The sequence below is a fragment of the Vanellus vanellus genome (genome assembly GCF_965231255.1).
Source record: "Vanellus vanellus genome assembly, chromosome: 1".
In the NCBI taxonomy this organism is placed as follows: Eukaryota; Metazoa; Chordata; class Aves; order Charadriiformes; family Charadriidae; genus Vanellus; species Vanellus vanellus.
The window spans coordinates 60,639,499-60,661,837 of record NC_138905.1 but is presented as its reverse complement, the minus strand read 5'-3'; the positions used below and the strand labels follow the sequence as shown (position 1 = coordinate 60,661,837).

The 22,339-nt window shown below is 45.8% G+C and overlaps 1 protein-coding gene across 2 annotated transcripts in view; it reads left to right on the top strand.

Annotated features, from left to right (window-relative positions):
- ABTB3 (ankyrin repeat and BTB domain containing 3) overlaps positions 1-22,339 on the top strand; it is a gene marked incomplete at both ends in the record, with an annotated part of 177,620 nt that overhangs the window by 151,600 nt on the left and 3,681 nt on the right. Inside the window, 7 exons of one of the 2 annotated variants that reach the window (XM_082495625.1) lie at positions 997-1,217; positions 2,651-2,829; positions 14,802-14,907; positions 15,721-15,823; positions 17,560-17,641; positions 18,662-18,730; positions 21,843-21,956. In XM_082495625.1, the coding sequence (XP_082351751.1) occupies positions 997-1,217; positions 2,651-2,829; positions 14,802-14,907; positions 15,721-15,823; positions 17,560-17,641; positions 18,662-18,730; positions 21,843-21,956 (874 nt within the window). The remainder of the gene's footprint in view (positions 1-996; positions 1,218-2,650; positions 2,830-14,801; positions 14,908-15,720; positions 15,824-17,559; positions 17,642-18,661; positions 18,731-21,842; positions 21,957-22,339) is intronic. The other variant, XM_082495626.1, reaches the window with a different exon arrangement.

The window sequence follows — 22,339 nt, the reverse complement described above, 5'->3', positions numbered from 1 at the left end:
TTCGCACAACGCTGCCCATCTGGAGCCTGCGAGGGATCCCTGGGACAGAGAGGACAGTTTGGTTATTGGAGTCTCACATCCACTGCTCCGGCCTTGCTGCCAGCCAGCATGAGTGGGAGCCGTGTGCCCAAGGAGGACCTCTGGGGCTCTCCTCGGCTTGGCTGCTGGCTGTGCATGTTGCAGGCCCTGGCTCTTGTGTTCCTACCTGTGCACCGCTCACTCACACTCCCTCCTTATTCCCTGTGTGCTGCAATTTTTGGGGGGATATGTCATGTCCGGCTGCCACCCCCCGCCGGGGTCTGAGCAGGTGCAGGGGAGGACATTGGAGTATGAGGGAGGTGGGATGGGGACCAGCCTGGTTTCTCTTCTCACAGCTGTGAAACTGAGAGTGACTCTGTTGAGATCAATGAGGTTACACTGGTACGAACCTGAGGGCACCAAGACTCTGAGGTTGAGCTTTGCTATTTGATGGCCCAACTGGGTCAGTGGCTTTGTCCCAGATGTGCTCGAACCTGCCCTGACTGTCCTCGTTGAATGTCTAGCTGCTCCAGCTTTCCCAGACTGCTTTGAGTGTTAATCAAGTGGTGGTGCTTTCCGTAGCTCCAGGCAGCTCCCTTCTCAAGTTACCTCCGTGGTGAAAGTCCTGAGAGCTTGTCCAGAGGCACCTTGGTCTTCCCTGATTGTGGGAAGAAGTCTTAAGTCGTGCTTATTAGCTCATGGGTCTCTGTTCCCATGAGATGCCGCCACTCGTGCGACATCTGTACAGTTCCTGTCACGACAGCAGCATCTTGCAGACATGGCCCTAGCAGGTGGGCTACCAGGAGCAGTGCTTGCCTTGGGACTGCTCTCAGCCGGTCCTGCCATTAATTGGAGTGATTTCCTGGATAGGTGTCCTAACTTGCCACATTGCAGCAAGTATCCCGGGCACAAAGAAAGCCAAGCCGCTCACTCTGCTCTCTTTCCCTCTCCCTCTCTCTGTTGTGCTGTGATGGACAGGAATGTCTTTCGTAAGCTGCTTGCTCAGCCGGAGAAGGAGAAGAGCGATATTTTGTCACTGGAGGAGATCCTGGCCGAGGGGACGGACTTGCCTGACTCGGCAGCAGCTCCGCTCTGCGCCAGCCGCAACAGCAAGGCCAAGCTGAAAGCCCTGAAGGAGGCCATGTACCACAGCGCCGAGCACGGCTACGTGGATGTGACCATTGACATACGGAGCATAGGTCAGTCCCAGCACCCTCTCCTTTCCCTCTGGGGTGGGACCACTATAAGAAACGCATCTTTCTTGATGGGCTGTTGCTTAAACAGACCACAGGTGGACCTTCCTCAGCTCTTGTGGAAGCAGAAGGTGATGGGGGATCTTATGGGTTCCCGGCCCATTTTGGCTCCACAGCGCACCCTTTTCAGGGATCACTGTCACTCTTCTGCAGGGTGGAGTAGTTTCCACCAGCAGCCGTCCTCACTGCTGCCTGGCAGAGGGTTAGCTAAGGGGCAGTGTTCGGATGCTGTGGGCCAGCTCCTAGAGCTCCTCTTTTGCACTCTGCTGTAAAGCACTTCACCATTAAAACATCTTTATTTTCCAAGGTTTGTGAGCCTCTGAGGGCAGGAGCAGGGAACTGGCTTCTCGGTGTGCCAACTCCGACAATGTGGGACTTGAACATCATACCAGCCTGCTGGGAAAGTCGCTTCTGCCCGCGGGGAGGGTGGTTGGGTAGCACGGAGGGGAATCGGTCTGGACTGTGTATTTATCACCCCGATTGACCTGTGTTCAGAGAGAGAGACCTGAGTGCCCAGCATGCTTCTGCCTGGTGTGGAGTTTCAGCCCTGGGGACATGTGGCATTGGTCAGGTTGTGCGATGGTCTCAGTGACAGCTCAGCAGGGAAGGACCTGGCAGTGAACGAGAGGCGAGCAACACGGCTGCTCTCCAGGTGCTGGATGTTTGCTGAAATGGAAGGAAAAACCTTTTGTAGCCAAATGCCAGGCTTGCGTTTCCTCCCACTCTGTTTCTGCAAGTGCAGAAACTAGGTCACATCCAGCCTAATGCCGGCAGAGGTATATTACCTCCATGTGCTTTCTCATGCAGTGCATGGGAGCAGTTCCCTTTAAGTTCCTGGAGAGTGGTTCTGCCGTGACAAACTACTTGAAAAGGCTGATGTGCTTAACTCGCCCAGCGTTGCTGAGGGAAAATAGTAATGATTGGGAGAGGACATGGGGTAGCGCTTGGAGAAAGTTTTAATCTGAAGACCACCAGTTTGAATCCAGGTGGGTAGTGACCAAAATCAGTTTTTTTAGCATTTAATGGCTCTCCAGGGCCATATTCAAACAAATGAGCTAGTGTAAATCTAGTTTCCAAAAGGCTTTTGCATCACAGAGCACCACAGCAATTACCACAAATTGGCAGTCTCAGCAGAGAAACTGAAAGCTAGATGAGCAGAGAGACCGCAGTCTTCTCTTAGCACTTGGAGGAAAGCCTTTATGCATTAGGTCTGGGATGTCCTGATAACCACGAGCCTTCTCAATTGGGGATAAATAGGAATTTGATTTCTAGGTTTATTTGGCAACTTTTGCTTTAAATCTTAATGTAAGTAAAGGTAAAAATGCAGAAGGGCACATCCTTCTCTGAAGCTGAGAATAAGCTCTGTCCTCTTTCCATAGGTGTTCCCTGGACGCTGCACACATGGCTGGAGTCCTTGCGCACGTCCTTCCAGCAGCACAGACGACCCCTCATCCAGTGCTTGCTAAAGGAATTCAAGTCCATTCAGGAAGAAGAGTACACAGAGGAGCTCATCACACAAGGGTTGCCTCTGATGTTTGAGATACTGAAAGCCAGCAAGGTACGATAAATTATGCGTTTTAAAGAAATCAGCCTCATTCCCATCCCATTAGACACAAAGCTTGCAATACTGTTTTTGCACAGCCGTCCCAAAGCTTGTTTAGACTGTATAGGATTATTGTTATTTGTATTATGTATCTCAGGTTTTTTTCACTGTGGAAGCGTGTTAAAAATACACAAGCTAATCACATCTCCTGCTAGAACAGCTTAAAATTAACAATAAGCTGGAGAGACAACAGGACCTGATGCTAGTGGTGAAATTAAAGTCAAAAGGGTCACTGCGGTGTGGCAAGAGATGTTGATAACCAAACCAACCCGAAGAGTAACTTTACCTAGCTTGTTTTACAGGACCATACAACAAAGCTAATATTCGTGTTTGCTTTGGATTTCTGTAACCTCTCACATGACTTTCTCTTCCCTTCATGTGGGATTTGGACTCTTAAACTTGTGGGGAGACTGGTTTCTACAAGCACAGAGCGGGATAATTTTTTTAAATCTTCTCTATGAGTGTTTGAACTTGTAGCCTCCCCAGTTTTATTCTTTCAGCTGACATTTTCTTAGCCAGACAAATCAGACTAACAAAACCTTTTGAGGGAGGTACCATTGGGTATGCAGGTATAATAGCAAAGGGGATGATCATGGGGCAGGCAAGGAGAGGAAAATGTCTTACCTAGTGAAGCATGGATACTTCCTTTAAAAATTGTTATAACCAACAGTTTCTTCTCTACTGGTCCCCCTGACGGTCAGTTGCTCCCAAGGAATGCCCAGTCAACTTTAGTATTACCAGAAAATCGTTTTAGTAATGAAAAGTGTCAAAAGGATTTGATTGCTGTTCTTTTTCTCATACCCCACAATACATGTTGGTATAGGCTTCTAATTGTTTAACTGGGAAGTAAGTAACATTTCTCACTGAACTCTACATGTAACGTGAAGGAGCAAATAATTTTTAGCATCTGCAGCCATAGCCGAAATAACGTGAAAAGGGGAGAGGTTCTGTTATAGACACTCAATATTAAAAGGTTCCAGACTTAGTATAGCTGGTGAAAGCCTACATGGATTTATTTCTTGTATCCTGCTGCAAAAGAGGGTTTGGAGTACAGTCCCAAGCAAATCCTGAACATTTGTTCCAGCAATTGTTCTGACTTTTGCTCCCACAAGTCTTTCCTTTGGGATTAGTTTGTATTGGATGGGTATTTATGGAGAATATTTGAGATAGCTTTTTTGGAAATCATTCCAAATCCTAGGATTTGTAGATGCCTTGTTCTGAACTCGCCTGGGTTAATGTGTGTTCATCCAGAAACTACCAGCAAGATGCTGTTTGGTTTGAAAGCTGATATAAAACTAATTGTATTGAAAACTTAACGGAGATTATGTTTAGGCCTTGTAATCTAGGCTGAGGGATGTCTTTAATTGCTCTTCTCTGGGTGGCTGAAGCCAAGGCCAATGATCATCATTAGAATAAGTTATTTATATAGGATTATACCTGTGGGACATGTTAGGCTGGGTCTTCCAGAGCCTGTTGTGGGACACCTGGAAACAAATAAGTCTGCTACCTTCTGCTTTGGGTTGACTTAAAACCTGAAATGTGGAGGGGTGAAACAACTGAAGTATCACAAAAAGCCCTACACAACAAAAAAGAAATCTGTGCTGATCTTTATTCCTGCCTCTGGGCTTAGGGGAGCTGGCTGTCTTCACTCTTCATGAGCATGCATATTCACAAACACACACACATACGCTGCTTCATATTCTTAGAAAAATAATGAATCATTCTGAGACACTGTAAGGGTTTAAAAATTGTCTTCAAATGGCATGAATTATTGCAGCGGTCTTGTCCAAATGGCCTCTCACAAAGCTCTCCCAGACAGAAATGAGGACAGACTCTATGCAACCCTTTGGAAGGAATCAAAATAAATTCATTTGTAGGTGAATGAGCCAATAAAAGTTCTCCCTGGTCACTCCATAGAAGGCAGCTGAGGAAAGCTGAGATTGAAAGGATCTTCTGTTCCCCTTCTCTGGAAGGGCTGAGAGCAGAGACTGTTCTTTATGTATACACACAGAATGGAAATCTCCTTTAGGAGGTGCAGAAGGGCTGTAACTGTGGTTCACATCCCTCTGTTTTGACAGCAAATTGTAAAGCTCTGCATTTTGTAGAGCTATGGGGAGAGGAGCTTAATTTGCCAACATGGACATCCTTTTCCCTGTGGGCTGGGAACTTTGAAAGGGATTGCAACTCTTGTGAAACATCACAGTCTGGCCCAGTACATTTCCTTAATGAGTTTTTCAGGGCAAAAAGTGTAAAATAAGCAACTAGAAAGCACAGAGCCACTTAGCATTTCTTGGCTAACATAAAACAAGATGTCCCATTTGCTACCTATTGTGATGCTCAGTATATTTTAATTGCATGGCAACTTGCACCTAATGGAAATGGTCTTTTGCATTCCTATAAATAGTTCCAACTATCCCATAATCTCAGAACAATTTACAAATATTAATGAGTTGAGCCATGGAAGAAGATCCTATCCTCCCTTTACCAACAGGGAAACTGAGGTAATTAAAAAGGCAGATTTTCAGCGCCTCGTAGAGTGACAGTCTTGGCCTCAGAAACTGTGAAAACCTGGATAAGCCAGGCAGCAATTGAGTAATTTGGCCAGAGAAACTCTTCAAAAATTGGATAGAAACATAAGGCAAGTCTCAGAGTAGGAAGCACACCTTCTGCCACCACCTTCTACTTTGCACTGTCAGACAAAATGTTCTTACAGGTTCCCAGGCTGTGCAAAAAGGCCAGATACTACAGAAATGAAAAGATTACAGAAAAAATAACCAATACCTACAAGAACACCATCAGATATAAGGGATCCCTTTTGTCTTATAGAAGAGGGTTTTTAAAATGCCTGTTCCTAGAGTGTCCAGATGTGAGGGTCTATGTGGGAGCTCTGCCACCAGCCAGCACTGATGCTGGAGTCCTGCAGGGTGGCATTTTGCTCCCATTTGTGTGCTGGGACGCTGACAATAGAAATAAAAATAAAATCTGCAGAGAAGTGCTGATGCTGGAACACAGAACGGCAACAAAAATTGGCAAATCAGGCAAAACTGGCTGAGCTGAAGTCCCCCGTTTTATTGCCTCTCTTCAAGCTGTGAAATAAGCAGGGAAGAACAGTGAATAGATTGCACATTGGTTGTTCGCTGCTGCACTAAAGCCCTGGAGGAAGAGTTCCAAAAGCAGAAATGAAGGTTCGGTACCCAGCTCCTGGTGGTTTCCAGTGGGACGGAGCGCTTTCATTTCCTTTCATGTCTTTAAATGTCTTTATCAGCTGCACCGTTGAGAATTGGATGGAGAGCAGAGAAGTGGCAGTATTTCCATGCTGGCGAGGGAGAGCTGCGAGAACAGACAGAGAATTGCTCTGCACTCGCTTCCCCCCATGATTCCTGCTGTCGTGCAGTGAGCTTGGGTCATTACCAAACCAAAGACCAGAGACAAGGTACTCTGGAGAAAGCAGCATCAGTGGAAGGGATGCCGACAGCTCGGTTTAAAGCACTTTCCTAAAAGCAAGGAAAACTCAAACTGAGAAAGCTCTGTCACTAAAAATGTCAATGACGTGGTAGTAGATTTGGGCCACCAGATAAGGAGAAAAAGCGCTGCCATTTCAGGACAGATTGAATCTCTTTGCAGACAAGCAGACTAACATAGTCTGCTAGAAGTGGTTTGGACAGGGCTGTGTGAGACAAAAGCCAGAGAGACACTTCTGGGAGCGGGTAGCCCTGAGCTAAACTTCAGCTGCTGCGTAGAGCAGACTTGAGTCCCTCAGAGCTAAGATGACACTGGAGATCTTGTTACAGAAGAAGGATAGAAAGATGCAGACGAATTTCTGCCTGTTGGAATCTATGTTGTGCTCATTGTGGCCTGAGGAAACCCCCAAACGTCTCACTGGAAGCTCTCCTTTGCCTCCAGACGAGATTGACATTTGCTTTGCATGAGCTTGGCTGTGAGCTGGATTGCCCCCCTGCCCCATGTTGGAGGACCATATTTGCCCAAGGAGTGGATGTGCTAGAGGGCTGGCCACAGCTTGGAGATTGGGCCCCCCCAAATAGAGACTTTTAAAAAGCTGCATAGAGGCTGCACCCAGATCTGCTGGCTTGTAGTGCCCAAGATGGGGCTTGCAGGTGAGCTCTTCCGTTTTTGGAGGGAGGTTCTCTTGAGGATAACGTGCTGAACACGCGTGATGCTTCTTTGGCTATGAAAATCCTGGAGCTGTTTCAGTTTGATCTTGACATTTCCACAACCTGAAAAGAGAGAGACTAAAAACCACAGCCTTGGAAGTTAAATATATCTGGCCTTTGGAGGAGGTTGGTTTTAGATTTCCACTCTGGAGCTCTGCGTGAGCTTGAATTGTCGTTAAAATCACCCAGCTCAATCCATCCATGCAGATGAGCGAGCCCCATTGCCGATAGGACGAGGTTGCGAGCCAGTTTCATCCACTGCTCTTTCCGTGTACAGTGCTTTAGATCAGGTTGTCCTTGACCTAGTTTTTGGAGATAAAAGACAATCTGTTAATTCCAAATAACATCTCTTAGAACTTTCTCTCTTCCCCCATACTATGGCGTGGAGCTGCTATTTGCTATTACTTTGGATCCTTTGTGGGCACAAATCGCCAAAGTCTGTGTGTTTGTGCCCGTGTGCGTTGAGCACATGTGCTGAAGTGTTGTCTGAAGCTCCACCTGACACTGGAGGTACTTCACACCAGGAAAATTTGGCTAAGGACTATGACTATTCTTGCTAGTGTATTGTGCAAGACAAAATCAGCTTGAAAAGTCGTGGGACAGGTCCTTCATCCTGCTTCCTCTGTTGCGTTCTGCAGCTTTCTCTTCATCCTTCCCATCAATGACAAGGTCATTTATTTTAAAATTTAGACGATTAACGAGGTGTTGATCACGCTCTGCAGCCAGGCTTGTTGAAAGATGCAGGAAACTAGTTTGCAAAGATGTTTCCTTGGAATTTAAAGCTCCTGCAGAGTTTCACAAGCTCTACAAATTGCATTGCTTCCTATAGGCAGCTGAAGAAAGCTGCAGGGGCGCACCGACTCTTTTGGAAGGCTGAGTTGTTTGAAGAGCAGCCATCAGTCTGGTGTTGACAGTTATTGAAAACAAATAACAATTCAAAACAATAACCAGTTTTTTTAAAATTCCAAAAGGATTCAGGCTTGTGGGTATCTTGAGAAACCTGGCCTATATAATTTAAAAGCAAACGTACTCTTTCAGCAGTGACTTAGCCACCTAGAATCCAAAAACTCTTAGAAAGTAAAGTTGGGCTTTTTTTTTTAAATATATCTTTTCACAAATAGCAGCACGTAGCCTCTGCCACAGATGCAGTAACTACTGGAAAAAAGAAAACAACTCTCCAACAAAGAGAAAGCAGCAGGAAAGGCTGAAACACCTGCCTGCTTTGTGGCAGCAAAATGTTCAGAAGCTGAAGCTTGAGATGGGCTTCCTGTTTCTTTATTGCTTTGGTCTTTCTGAATTTAATTCCTCTAAAACAAATGTCGGGAGAGGTTCCTCAGAGAATGTCAACAGACTCAGCTCATGCATCTGTTCTACAAAGTCCAGGCACGGTGGTCAGCAAACATCAGATTTTCCCCGAGGTCTGCACATGACCTAGAAAGTGACACTGGAAGATGAAGGAGCTAGAAAATTCCCCTTTTTGTCCCTTGCTTCATGATGGGCTGAAATGAATATTTAAGATGGGCTTGAGGGAAGCTGTGTTTTGCTGTAGGAAGCCAGACTACCCTGTTCTGCAGGAAGGGCTTAGGTTAGAGGGGAGAGGTGAACCCTGTACAGTGCTTAGGCAGGCACTGGGTCATGCTCAGCTCCTAGGGGAGAGCCTTCCCTTGGGAAAGCGCTGTGCATGTTTCTCCTGCCTGGAAACAGATCAGGAAAGACCCCTCTATGCTGGGTGAAATTTCACTTCCTTCTTTAAACTGCTTTTCAACAGAAAATTGAAGTTTTACTATAATGACAGGTTTCATTAGAATGTTTGTTCTCCACATAGTATTTTACATTCCTTGAAAAATTTAACACCTGAAAATGGAATATTTTGGCTGACAACTGAAATACTTAAACTGAAGAAAAATATGGACTTTCTGCAGAGGAGACAGACACACCAGAACCTTTACTAAAAATAGCCCTCAAGACGTTCCAGGATGCTAAAGTGCCCACTTACGGGTTCCATGGAGTGGCTAATGCCCTTCTGTGTGTCAACTAGTGCCCGGCCTCTGCTTGGTGATTGATCTTTTGGCTGGGACTTTTGAGTGATTTCTTAAGGCAGGTTTCACTGTTCTCAAGTAATTGCAGCGATCTGTAATGTTGCCTGTTGTCATTTGTAGTACTTCTGTGTCTAAACAGTTCAGAATAACCAGGACGCAAGTTATCCACACATGTACGTCGTGCATTCTCCATGTGAGATGCAAACGCCAGGTACCGAGTGGCATGTTAATAACAGACTGTTAACCCCGTCTCGTGTTTTCGTAACGCAGATCCAGCTTCGTACTAACACAGGTTTGATTTTTTTTTTTACCCTCTGTCTGCCTTCTGAAACGTTTCCCTGCCAGAGGCAGGAGCCGTTTCTTCATTTACAATAAATAAATGCCATGGATGTGACACCTGCCCTTTTCTGGGCTCTCACCCAGGGATTAGACTGTGCCTGGGGATCTGAGCTTTTTACATACAATGCATAGCTGTGATATAAAGAGCCTTTTGAAAGGGAGGCTTGGCAGCTTTCCCAGAAGCTAACTGAAGGGTCCATTTGTGCCTTACCTGTGATTAATTCTTTTCCGTTTGTATTTGCAGTGGAAGGACTTAAGCCCGGCACTAACAAAACCCATTTTGTTACGCAGTTCACTACCTCTAACTGTATCTCCAACCTCTGGGGCTTCCCTACCTTTGCAACTGTTGACTAATATTAATTATGTGTATGCTGCTTAATCATCTAGGAGTGACCCTCTAAAGTGGCATTTAATCAGTTTTGAGGCAGCTGGCAAAAGTGAATTATGCAAGAAGACTGGTAGTGGAAACACCTAGGCAAGGATGGAGAAGGTTCAGAGAGATGGCGAAGAAAGTCTTACAGAGTTTGAGTGCTTAGGGCTGGGGGTCTGCAAAAAGCCTGCTCTGTTGCTTCGCTCTTTATTGGCTCTTTCTGGGAAGAGGGGAGCATAAACAGAGGAATAATTCAAGGGTATCCCAGCATGTCGTGGAAGAAAGTTCATGGATGAGTCCTCAATGGGCTCAGGGTATCCTGAGACTCCACCACTGCTGGAACAGCTGCTGGGAACCCATGCGGGATGGGTGACTAGAAACAGCTCTTCTGCCGTTCTGCATTTTGCGGAGAGCTGGGTCCCGCCAGCATCCTCAGGACCAGGGAGAGAAAAGATACCTTTTCCGGCACCCCTGTTCTCTGAGCAGCATGGCTTCTCTGCTTGCTGGGGAGGTGTGTATTAACAGGCAGTCACTGAACCCAGAAGAATAAATGTGTTACTTTTCTGCCTAACGTGGTGAGGTTTTGGGGCTTTGCGGTAGAGGAATTTGAGGACCTGGCACACTTAGGTTAAAACAGCATTAAAGGGGCTGAGCTGGTGAGGGGTGACATCAATAGAAGGAAAACCCAAAGTACTGCCTGGGATTTCAGAGGCGAAGAAAAGTAGCCTAACTTGTTACCACTGTAGAGGGCAGCCACGTGGGGGTGGTGGAATATCTATAGGCCAATAAAGAGAACTAAGCAGTGGGTTTTGAGCAGTCCACAGAGATGTGGTGTGGGAATAGGGGAGCCTATGAAGAAGAGGCAGATGAAGCAAAGTGTGGTCAGAGAGGAGCAAAACCTTAGCCTAACTGCTGAATCTGACCCAGGTTTTCCCCTTGAGAGTTAGGAGCATAGCCATCAAGATGACACGTATCTTCCACAGGTACTGGAGATAACTGGCTACATATTTCCCAGCTGTGACCAGTACCTTGTAGGACTACGTCCCAGAATGGCTAGGCTGGGTTGAACTGGGTAAGCTGGAATGGAGCAAGCTCTCCCAGGGTATGTGCCGAAGTCTGGAGAATCCTTTTCTGAGTCTTGGCACAGACCCTTCATCAGATGGACATTCAGGAAAAAGTACCCCTGCACTCCCCACCCAGGTCTTCACCTCTTTTCAGATAAGTCGACTAGTCATCTCTGCTCCAGCAACTTGAAAACCTTCAGCTTTGCTTTTTGAAGCAATTTATGAATTCCCCTCGCAGTTCAAGTACATTCACCAGGAGGGGGGAATTCCTTTAGATCTCTGCTGAAGAATGCTTTTAAGTCAGGAGACCGCTTGCATCTACAAAGCAAAGTTGCTTGCTCACCGACCAACTCTGCTGGAAGCAGCGTCTCCCTCAGAAGATTCACTGTTGTTCCCTGTTCCCTCTTGCCTATCTGTAAACTACCCCATAGCTAGGTAAATATTTTCATTATATCCTACGCCAAGCTTTCTTCGCCCTCCCACAGTAGAAGATGCGCATCAGCTCCCTTTGACTGCGAATGAACGCCCATGTCTGAAAGGAAGCTGGCCTAGCTCCAGCTCTCAGCCTCACACATCCTGGCACAATGTTTTCCGACAGCAAACTGCAGCGAGAAAACAAACTTCGGTTTGCTCCTCCGGTGTTAATATCGCCGCCCACAACTGCTGCAGCGAGCTCTTACAGCTGTTCTTTCACAGTCAGCTGGTAGGGTGATAGGATAAATGAGGAAGAATTATCCAGCTTGGTGCTTAAATGGGGGATGGATGTGCTAACCAGGGAAGCTTCTGAGCTTCCCAGTGTGGGCACCGCACAAAGCGGAAGGTTGAATAGGCTGGGCATGTCCTCCTCTCTGCCAGAGCAATGCTGGTGCTCCAGGTCGTTGACTCTTGCAGTTGTTCCTAGTTACCTCGCAGACAGGCCGGCTCACCCTGCTCCAAGAGCAGGATTTGGCTCTAAAAAGCCAATTTTTTCCCTGTCCGTCCAGTCACAGACGAAGCATCCTTATCTTTCTCATCTTTTCTGCCTCTTTCTGCCTGGTTTATCAGTAAAAGCCAGCAGAGGCTCTGCAGGGAGCAGATGCAGGGCCACAGCCCTGTGAGCTTGGCTGTGTGCGGGGTGGTGTGGGGAGCGAGCTTGCTCTGCTGCGATAGCTCCCCGCTCCCCTCACGGTGTCTCAGGGAGAAAACTTGCTGCTGTTTGTTAGCGATGACTCTAAATGAGCACATCCTTCAGCTTTCTATCTGAGCACATTTTTTGGCCTTTTGGTGGCATGCGTTATAAGTATTTAATGTTATCGACAGAAGCCAAAGGTCTCCAACCTCCTCTCTGCCAAATGAGATCAGTGTCCTGCGTTGGAGGTCTGAAGCTCCGCAATGCATCGAGCTGCTGTCTGTCTGATGGCCCTGCTTTCTTTGATGTGCTGGTCCTAAGGTCTCTTTTCTCTTCATCCCATCTCTGTTCTGTGTCTCGGGGTTTTTAAGCATCTCTCATGTGAATGTATCACATCTTGAGCTAATCAGAGCTCAGTTTACACCAGGTTTTTCAAAGGCTTGTGGGCAGTCAGTGGCAAGGTGGCTTTAAAATGGGCTTGTTAACTGCATACCACAGGGTCTGTGCCCTGTTGGTGACCCAGGGAGCTGGCAGCACCTTGCCTGTGTAGGCAGGCTTCCATGGGGTTGTCCCCATGTTCAACCGTTCATCGTGTTGGTTGGATTTATGAGCGGGGTTCCTCTTCTCCCACCTGTGTGACTGGTTTTGGCCTGTTCTTCCCTGGTGTCGGTGCACCTGGACATCCCAGTACACAGTGCCAAGGCTCAGACCAGTGAGTGAGACCTCTGGCTCCTAACGAGGAGCTGGGAAATATCCAGTTGTTCCATCAGTGCATTCCTACAGGCACCCCAGAAGGAGGAGATGCGTTGTCTTTATTGATGTATACCTGTGTTTTTAAAAAGCTATTGCCCAGGCACAGCTGTAGCTGGGACTGGTGAGTTCACAGACCCACTAAAACCTCAGTGGCATAGACAGGACCTGCGCAGACCATCAGATTCGAGAGGGAGCTGCCAGTAGCCATCCTCTTCAGTGCAGTTACTCTGCTTTTATTCACTGTGGGTAAAGGTGAGCGTTGCTCTTTGAATTACGCCTCTCCTCTCCAGAAGCTTCCCTCTGCTCTGAACCACAGAATTATCCCCATTCTCTGTTGTGTTTACTGACTTCTTAGCATCTGCTGGATCCAACTGGGAGCTGCCCTGCTGGTAATCAGCATCCCCCCGGATGCACTCCTCCCTGGCTGACTCAGTCGGCCACCGAGCTTCAGCACAGCCCTTCCGAGCAGAGAAGCAATTGCTCTTTCTGCCCTGTCTGTCTAGAGCTCTCCCCCCCAGCCCTCCCAGCAGCTGAGTCACTTCCTTCTTTAAATCTGGCCTTAAATCTTCCTTTTCTCTTTGCCCTGTGATTCACTCGCTTTGTGAAGCGCTTTGCTGCGCTCCAGCTGGAAGACGCTGAGATGCTCCTGGTGCGAGACGTCCTCCTTGTCTCAGAGCCACAGTGGTGAGCCCCTCTCCAAGGGCTGGTCCCTGCGCCGTGCTAAATGGTGTCTTAGTATCAGTATTTCTCTTATCTTAACATTTCTTTCAGTGCTACGTCTGACGTAGTAATGGGAACCAACTCCTGCCTGCAGGCAAGCGCGTGTAATTTCCTTTGACATCAGCCTGTGCCTGTGAGGGCACAGCTCTACCCTTTCCCACCCCATTTGATTAGATTCAGTAAGGGAGTCATCACAGGATCTCTGCTACTCCTCCTCGTCCCTCATGGGATTTAAGAAGCACCGCTGTTAGAACTGAGCTGAAATGTGCTCAGAGAAAGGAAAGCTTCAATTTCTGCTCCCTAAGCCTGGAGGTATTTTTAGTATAACATCTACACAACTCAAATTTTTATGTTAAGATTATTTTTCGCTCTTACTTGCTTATTTCCTTGGCCTTGTACCCTCTCATATCTAAGTGCCTCACCTTTTCACAGTTTCCTGGTGTGGAAGGGAATCGCCAACCAACACGGTAGTGAAAAGACATCATGAATTAGCCACGTGGCACCATTGAACTTGGCTAGACCGGCTCCGGTTACCGGCAAAGAGTGGGATGGATAAAATTTGCCAAAACTTTTAAATCCAGCTTTCAGATGTGACTTAGATAGTTAAGCACTAAATGCATTTCACTGTCCTTGCAGCTTAGGCGTACGAATACTCAAGTTGCTTATGCACTTAGGAAAGCATCCAGCGGGTGCCTTGCCCCCAGAGGCTGGGCAGAAATGGGCAAAGCCAGGGATCAGACCTGGTTCTGTGAAGGTGTGGTGGCTTCCTCAGGACAGTGGTGTCCAGGCCAGTGTCAGCAGTGTACGAGCACATTAATGAAACATTTGGGATTGTATGAGGAGGTTCGGTGGCAGACTGTGATGCTTCAGTCACTCTGTAAGGGAGGGTCTGTTTGTGAGACAGTTGCACTTAGAAATGCATGCGGGCTGTGCAGCTATATCTGTTTGTAGCTCTGGTTTTCTAAAATGTGACCGATGGCCATTATCTAAAGAGCGACAAAAAGTCATTTTCCGGTACAGTAAGTCTGCAAATTAAATGAAATCGGTATTGTAAAGAAAGTTAGTTTCTATTGAGGTGACAGAGGCTATGGAGTTTGTTAGGAAAAGATCATCTCTGGTCCAAGGAGAGGACTTTTCATTTAAACTGATTCCTACAGGAGACATAGCAATCAAGTAAATGAGAATTGCAGTTTCTAACAAATACTGATAATCCTAAGCTCTGATTTTTAATAAAGCTTCAGCAACCACATTCTTCAGCTTCAAAACAGGCAACTCTTGAGAACATCGTAACATCTCCTTTGCGTACTGATCTTACCTTGCATACTAAGCTTACATTGCATATATTTGTTTTCTTTTGCTTAGAACGAAGTGATCAGCCAGCAGCTCTCTGTCATTTTCACTCATTGCTATGGACCCTACCCTATTCCAAAGCTTGTTGAAATTAAGCGCAAGCAGACCTCTCGCCTAGGTAAGCGTGACTTGATGATACTTGTTGGCTCTCCAAGGAGAGCTGTGGGAAGTCTGCATTGCTGGCTGGGTGCTTGGGAGGGGGGGTACGATTTGGAGAAAAAAAAAAGAATTTGAAAGGCAGAACTAGAAAAAGGAAGGAACCCAAACTTAGCCTGACCTGAAACTCCTGCTGAAATAAGGAGGGTCATCAGGTGCGTTAGAGTGGGACCATAAATCTGCAATCTTGTCTGTGTTGCTAATTAGGCTGGGATCCGAGCCCGCAGCCTGGAGCCAAATATCTGTCCGCATCTCAAACCACCGTGTCTGGCTGGGGGTGATGCCGTGGCGGCACAGCCCTCTCAGCCCTGCTGACAGAGCCCGGGTTGTTCTAGTGTGACCGAGAGAAGACCCGAGCGATTCTCCAGGACTCTCTTCCCCTTGGCACGAAGACTTCCCCGCACAGGGAGAGGGGCATAATAGGGTATAAATGAGCGTAGGGCCTTCCAGCATCCGTTCAGCTGCAGTTTCCTTTGGGTAGCAGAGCTGGGAGGCTGTGCCAGCTCCGCACGGTGAGGACGGCTGGCTGTCGTCTCAGCAAAAGGTCGTCAGGCACTTCAAAGCTTCGAATTCCCTTTGTCTGAACTCCACGTGGCTGTCTGGGGGGCTTCTGTCTCAGGCTGTCCAAAATAGCTTTATGGGCTTTACTCATTAAAAACAATATCCTTTTACACTATTGTCTTCTTTTGTCCAAACGGGAAAATATTCAGTACGTTCATGACCTCTTCTAAACTAAAGTTATTGGCTTTTTTTTTCCTTCTTTCTGTGATTCTAGATCCCCATTTTCTTAACAACAAAGAGATGTCAGATGTTACGTTTCTGGTGGAAGGAAGACCATTTTATGCACATAGAGTGTTGCTATTTACTGCATCACCAAGGTAAAATATAGAGACATTTCTGTTTTTTAACAAAAATAGAATTTGATTTTTTGTCGTCGTCTCCCCCCTTTTTTTTTCTGCTGTTAAGATTCTTTGACAGCTAGTGGCCCAATCTTCAAGTTTTTCCTAAGCAGGACATCTCAACAGCTTGTTTCTGGTTGATTTCTGATTGATCTGCAGGACGTTTAACAAGTGCTCTCATCACTAGATTCCCACCCAGTAAATGATCCATGCTTCTGGCCATGCATCTGACTTCATTCCACTGAGGCACATTTGCATGGAGCTCGTTGCTGCATCCAGCTCTTAATCATAGAGGAGGCTTAATATTTTGATTCCTAATAACCATTTATCCTGTGAGTGGCTAAATCCTGCCTTGCATTGGTGTAGGCAGTCTCCAGGAAAAACAAGCTACTATCACACAATTCATTGACAGCATTTGACATTTTTAAAATAAAATTAAATAACAAAATGTATCATACTGTATCCCAAGGTGGTATTTATAGTCTGTTCCCTGTGCTCAGAAGGCTGGACATGGGTTACCCAGCTCAACCCAACCTTAAAGATGCTCACGAACCTTATTTGTATGCAGCTTTATAATTAAAGGTGTGCTTTCAAATGAATTTAGCTGGCCCTGCATAAGAGCTTGTTTCAAGATGTGGCAAGGACAAGCCCCACTGAGTTTGGGTAGTTTGAGCAAGGTGGGAATTGATGCTAAACCTGCTGCCAACCCGCAGCACAGAGTAAAGAGGCTTGCATAAAGCAACTGCAGTATCTGACCCTGCCTTCAAGCAAGAAATGGGTGTTTTGGTTTAGAGCATATTGGTAGAGGTACAAACACATTCCAAACTCCAGCTTTAAACCTACTAAATTGCATTCATAGTAGAGTTTGACACTAGTAAAAGGAAATCAATCATTCTGCATATTTTAATTAACAAGATGCAGTCGTGATACGGAAGAGGTTACCATCCAGAAAATGCTGGTCTTGATAGATAAGCCATGCTTTGCTCTACCGCTGGAAGGTCAGATGAATTATCAAAAAAGAGGAAGTACAAGGGCAGATGTTTCTGACAGCGCATTTCCCATTTTTGCCTTCTAATCAAATGGGAATATCTAGTTCTGAGAAACAGATTGCTACATATGTATGCGTTTCACATAAATATGCAAATATTAACTTAAAATGTGGGGGGTTTTCCTGGAACCTGTGTCTAAATTTCAGGTTTTGATAATCACTGAACAGCCACCTATCCAGTTTTCTCTCCTGCCTGTTCCTACACAAGTGTATTAAACCTGCATGGAAGCATTAAAAGTCTTAGTGTAGTTGTTTTAATATTTTGTTCCAAAACATGTTTTTTGAAGCGGTATAATGGACATAGGCCAAAATTTATCTCCTTGTTGTGCAGTTTTTAAATGTTGCAAGTCTTCTGAAAAAAAGATAATTTTTTATTCTCTAATATGCATCATTACAGTATCTTAATTTCTCATATACATTTTTTTTCTATTGTGATATTATATGTATTTTTCAAAAAATTCAAATTGAAATCTCTTAAAGGAGAGGCTTCTTCCTTTTGGTTTGAACTTTATTTTACGTCAGTATCTAAATCTTGATGCTTTTCGGTGACAAGTCCATTAGTTTCTATGTACTGTTTCTGCAAGAGCTGATGCTGTCCTTCCACTTTGCCGTACTTTTTCACAGAGATAATTGGGCTTGTATTTCAATCTTGCTCCCTTTTATTTAGGTTTAAAGCATTGCTGTCTAGCAAGCCCTCATCTGATAGTACTTGTATTGAGATCAACTATGTGAAGTACCCCATCTTTCAGGTAAAGTCAGTTCTCACATTGAATTTGAATGGAACATGTAATAGGAACATCATACATGCCCTGCCCAAATTAGTACGTATGTATTTGGTAAACACATAGCTCAGACTAGCGGTGTCATTAGCACAGGCTGCATCTCTGTTCATACACGAAGCTGCAGAGTGCTATTGATTGCAAATGTTTGCCCGACCAGACACAGCAGCATGCATTTCATTTATACAGGCTACGCAGACAAAGCAGTGCATGTCAAGGTAAAGCATTTGATTCTTTTTTCTTTCATTGTCTCTTTCTGCATTTAATGGACAGGCTTGGAAGAGACATACTTCATTCCCTTCCTTAGCAGTATTGTTCAATCAGATTTTTGCCATGAAAATACAGAGCTTGCTTTCTGTATCTGTAGCGTATAGGTGTATAATGCTTCCCTTTAGTTGAGTCAGAGCTCAGACAGTTCCATGTATTGACTGGTACCGCTGCAGATAATTCCCAAACGCCTACAATCACTTCAGGCTTGCTGGAAGCTCACTGCAGAGGATCTTAGCAGGCTTGTATTACAGTGCAAAGCGCCCCCCCTCTTTCTCATCATCCACACATGCCTGCATACAGCTGGGTGAAGGTGAGGGTGCCATTGCCAGGGAAGGAATAAGGGAATGACCATTATATATGCTATATTTTCCCGAATCGATACTGTACTGAACATACTGGGAAATAAGTTGAAAATTCCGAATGAATTAATCAGCTTCCTGCAAATGGTTTGGAGCTCACCAGAAAGTCCAGACAACATGGCTGGTGAGGCTTGAGACGTTAGACTGCCTGTGAGAAGGAAACGTGGAACTGTGCAAAAAGAGAGAGTAACCAAAATATATCTTGAAATCAGGAGGTTTGGGCCTCATTGGAGGCTCTCCAGCGCCACAAATCCTTGATAGTGTGGAGAGCCTTGGGTATTGCCTGCAATCTTTACATCAACCCCCTATTTGCTGCTGTCTTGAATTGCTTTTTGTAAACCCTCCCTTTGTTTTATTACAGCTGGTTATGCAGTATCTTTATTATGGAGGTGCAGAGTCACTCTTGATTAAAAATAATGAAATTATGGAGGTAAGAGACATTTATCTTAATTGCAGTGGGAGCAATGTTAAGTGATCTGTGTACCCTTCACCCAAGGGCACGTTGCCCTTGGGCAAGACATGAGCACTGCTGGAAGAGCCAGCAGTGCCTCACCCGGAGTCCCCAGGCTGTCTGTCCGCAGTCCTGTGGGAGACACTCAGTCTCCTTCCCTGCCGGTCACCCGTTATGGTGACTTTTGCCAGTATGACGTCGACCGTCAGAGACGAAAGAGTAGAGAAACTAAGATCATCAAGCAAAAAAGTACCTGAAATAACAATATCTAGTTAGATGCTTTGCGAGGCTCTTTCAAGGAAATGCTAAGCTGGTGTAACTGGAAGCAACTCTGGGCAGCAGAGTAGACCATCCTCTCTCTCTGTCAGCCTGATAGGTGAAGTGCTCTGCTCCAGCTGGGCCGGTCAGCTTCTGTCTGCCACACTCTTACTTTTAGCTTATTAGCTCAGGCTTAGATGGCCAGACCTATCTTGGCAACGTAAAAGCATCCAACTTGGTTCCTCACTCGGGAGAATTCTCAGGCGTGTACCTGGCTTTAACCATGGGAGAAATCCCAATGGAGTCACAGTTCAGTTCAATTGCAAACATGTGACTGTCATTTTTTCTGAATAAAACCTTAAGCTGCTCCCTGAGATAGAGACTCCTTTGCCCCTTTCTCACTGCGTGTAAAACATCCAGTGCCATCGTGCCCGTTTGCAAAAGCCAGACCTCACCAACTGGAGCTGCCTGAGCCTTCAGTATAGCCACACATCCACAACCTGTATGGATGTTGAGTCATCGTCTTCCCAATACTGTGTGCTGTCATTACCAGCTATGATCAGCCTAATGACTCCAGCCATATAGAACTAAGAGATATTTGGGCAAATTCTTGATAGTCATTCAGGGAGTTTTCTTGTTGACAATCACCAAATTATGGTAGCCAAATAGAATACAGGATAGTAAATACTAAAATCAGAGCCACTTAAACGGATGGTAATCAGTCATGTACAAATTATAGTCTGCCACCATCATGTTTTTATTGTTGCCTACATTAGTTAGTCTGTCCCTGTGACTACTGCCTGGGGCATCCATGCGAAGCTTGACTTCTACCAAAGTACTGCTAACCAGAAACTGGTAGCAACTCTTTTTTGGGGTACAAGTGGCCGGGATGAATCAATTCTGATGGTACAGGGACATCTGTACCAACCCTGCCAGCAGCCAGAGGATGGAACTAGTCCAGACTGAAATTATCCCTCTCCAAAGCAGGTGGTGGGATTTTAACTAAGCATGCCCCCATTGACTTTCTGAGCTTTATAGGAAAAGGTCACTGATTCTCTATTTCACTCACAGTTTTGAAAGAAGCTCCTGAATTTCTAACCCTTTCTGAAATAAGGAGTCTCAGAGTAGGCAGTGGAATGGCTTTATAGAGATGCGTATGTTATCACCTAGGCTGTAAAAAGCTTGTGCTGTAGTTCAGCTGGCTGCTTGCTCTACTTTTGTGACATTTCAAAACTTCTGTGACTCAAGAATGTATGACTGATTGATTGATCTGTTGATAACAGATCTGGCCACGGTTCTTCACAGTTTAAAGTAATTACAAACCAGCACGTGACTGCTTGAGCCACAGAGGCAGCTGGAATAGGATTTGGCTTTATCTTTCAAAACTGCATTTAGCAACTCGCCTTATTACAAATATGATAACAAGAAGCACCAGAAATACTCCACAGAAATCTTTGTTGCAATTCATAATTGGGGCCAGCTGGCTGCTATCACATCAGCACTGCAGATTTCCAGCACTTGGATTTATTTATGGGATTAAAGCAGAGCTTGAGCAGACTGCATAGGAGAAGTCAGAATAATGTCATGGAAGTTTCAGGGGTTTGTTCCCCAATGGTCCTACCGAGTGGCATGAGAGCCCTTTGTGGATTCACAGGATAGCTTTTTGTCATGCAGTCCCAGGTGGTCAGGGCTGTATAAATGAACAGCTTGGCCTAAGAGACCTGGCTGTGTTAGAGCAAGATGTCAAGCAATGAAGAATCCCAACCTGCTTCCTAAGCCAGAGCAGAGAGCCAGGGGCAATGACCTACCATGAGAAGACAGAAAATGAATTTCCTTTTCCCTGCTGTGAAAGGACAGAAAGATGGCGATACGGGAAATCCTAGCACTACTGAAATCAGTCGGAGAACTCAAAATTTAAGCCATTTTCACCCCACAAGCTTCAGGTCATGCCCACAGTGTGCAGTGGTATGCAGAGATCCCAGGACAGTGGCAGCCCAGGTACCATATCCATGGGGTGGATAGAGCACCAAAGAGGGAGGTCAGCTTGGGTCCTGATGGCAGGAGATACGTGGTAGTGCAGCGATACAGGCACATGGCACTAACATGAGTGTTAACTAGGCAGTGCCTTGCACCAGGCTGGTCCCCACGTTTGCATCGTATCCTCCCGTGTACCCACTCCTTGGAGTCGTGTGGAGCCAGACAGTGTTTCAGTGCCTGTGGCCGAGACGTGACCCAACTGCTGCTCGTGAGCCAGAGCAAGGGGCACACTGAAATCTGACTCCATTTCCTTGAGCCTCCCAAGGTGACAGATTTGACATTTATTGCCTCTCCAAATTTTTAAGACTGCCCAGCATGGTTATGGTCCTCTGGTTTGAATTACTCTATACTCTTGGTCCTGGCACTTCTGCTGACATCCCCACATCCAGTCCATGTGCTCTGTTTCAGCCAGAGCTTGGGAAATGGTTGCGCCCAAACATTTTTTTCCTGGAATGTAATTGCAGATCCCTCCTTGCAGAGTCATGTTTGCAAAGTGACCAAAGACTCTCCAAGCTGCCATTTCCTTTTTCTCTCTCCCCCCGCCCCAAAGTCAGCACGTGGACCTGAGCAGCCTGTGGTGGTCTCTCCATACACAGCTTCCCACAGTGTGATCTAGAGGGGACTGCAAAGGGTTGAAGCAACCAAACAACCTTCTCATTCTGACTGTTTGTCAGTACTTTCATGAAAACTGAAGCAGGGGCGGAGAAAAAAATATAATGAAACAGTAAAGAAGCAAGCTCCGATTCTGTATCGCTCAGCAGTTGTGACTATTTTTTTCCATGCTTTTTTTTTTTAGCTTCTCTCTGCTGCTAAATTTTTCCAGCTTGAAGCTTTACAACGACACTGTGAGATCATTTGCGCAAAAAGCATTAATACAGAAAACTGCGTGGATATTTATAATCATGCCAAGGTAAAAATAACCACATATGCTTTTATGTTATGTGCCTGTCGTCAGTTCTATGATAAGTAGTGGTAGTTTGTTACTTATTTAAGATTTGTCATTTACTGTGACTGAGTGGCAAATAGGTACCTAGTATAGCGACAGTCCTAAATCGTGTAATGTTAGAGCATCTGCGGCCACTGCTCACCCCCTTCTCTAAGTGCTTCAAACTCAATTTGAGTGTACCACCGTGTGGCAGACCTGTCCCTTATCATGGCAACCCAAACTGCTGAGTTATTCAACAACAGTCACCTAACTGAATAGGACACCTCTCTTTCACCTTCGCAGCTGCATTTTCCCATTACAATTCCCTGTTTCCTCCTGCCTGAAGCCCACTGGGGTGATATACTCAA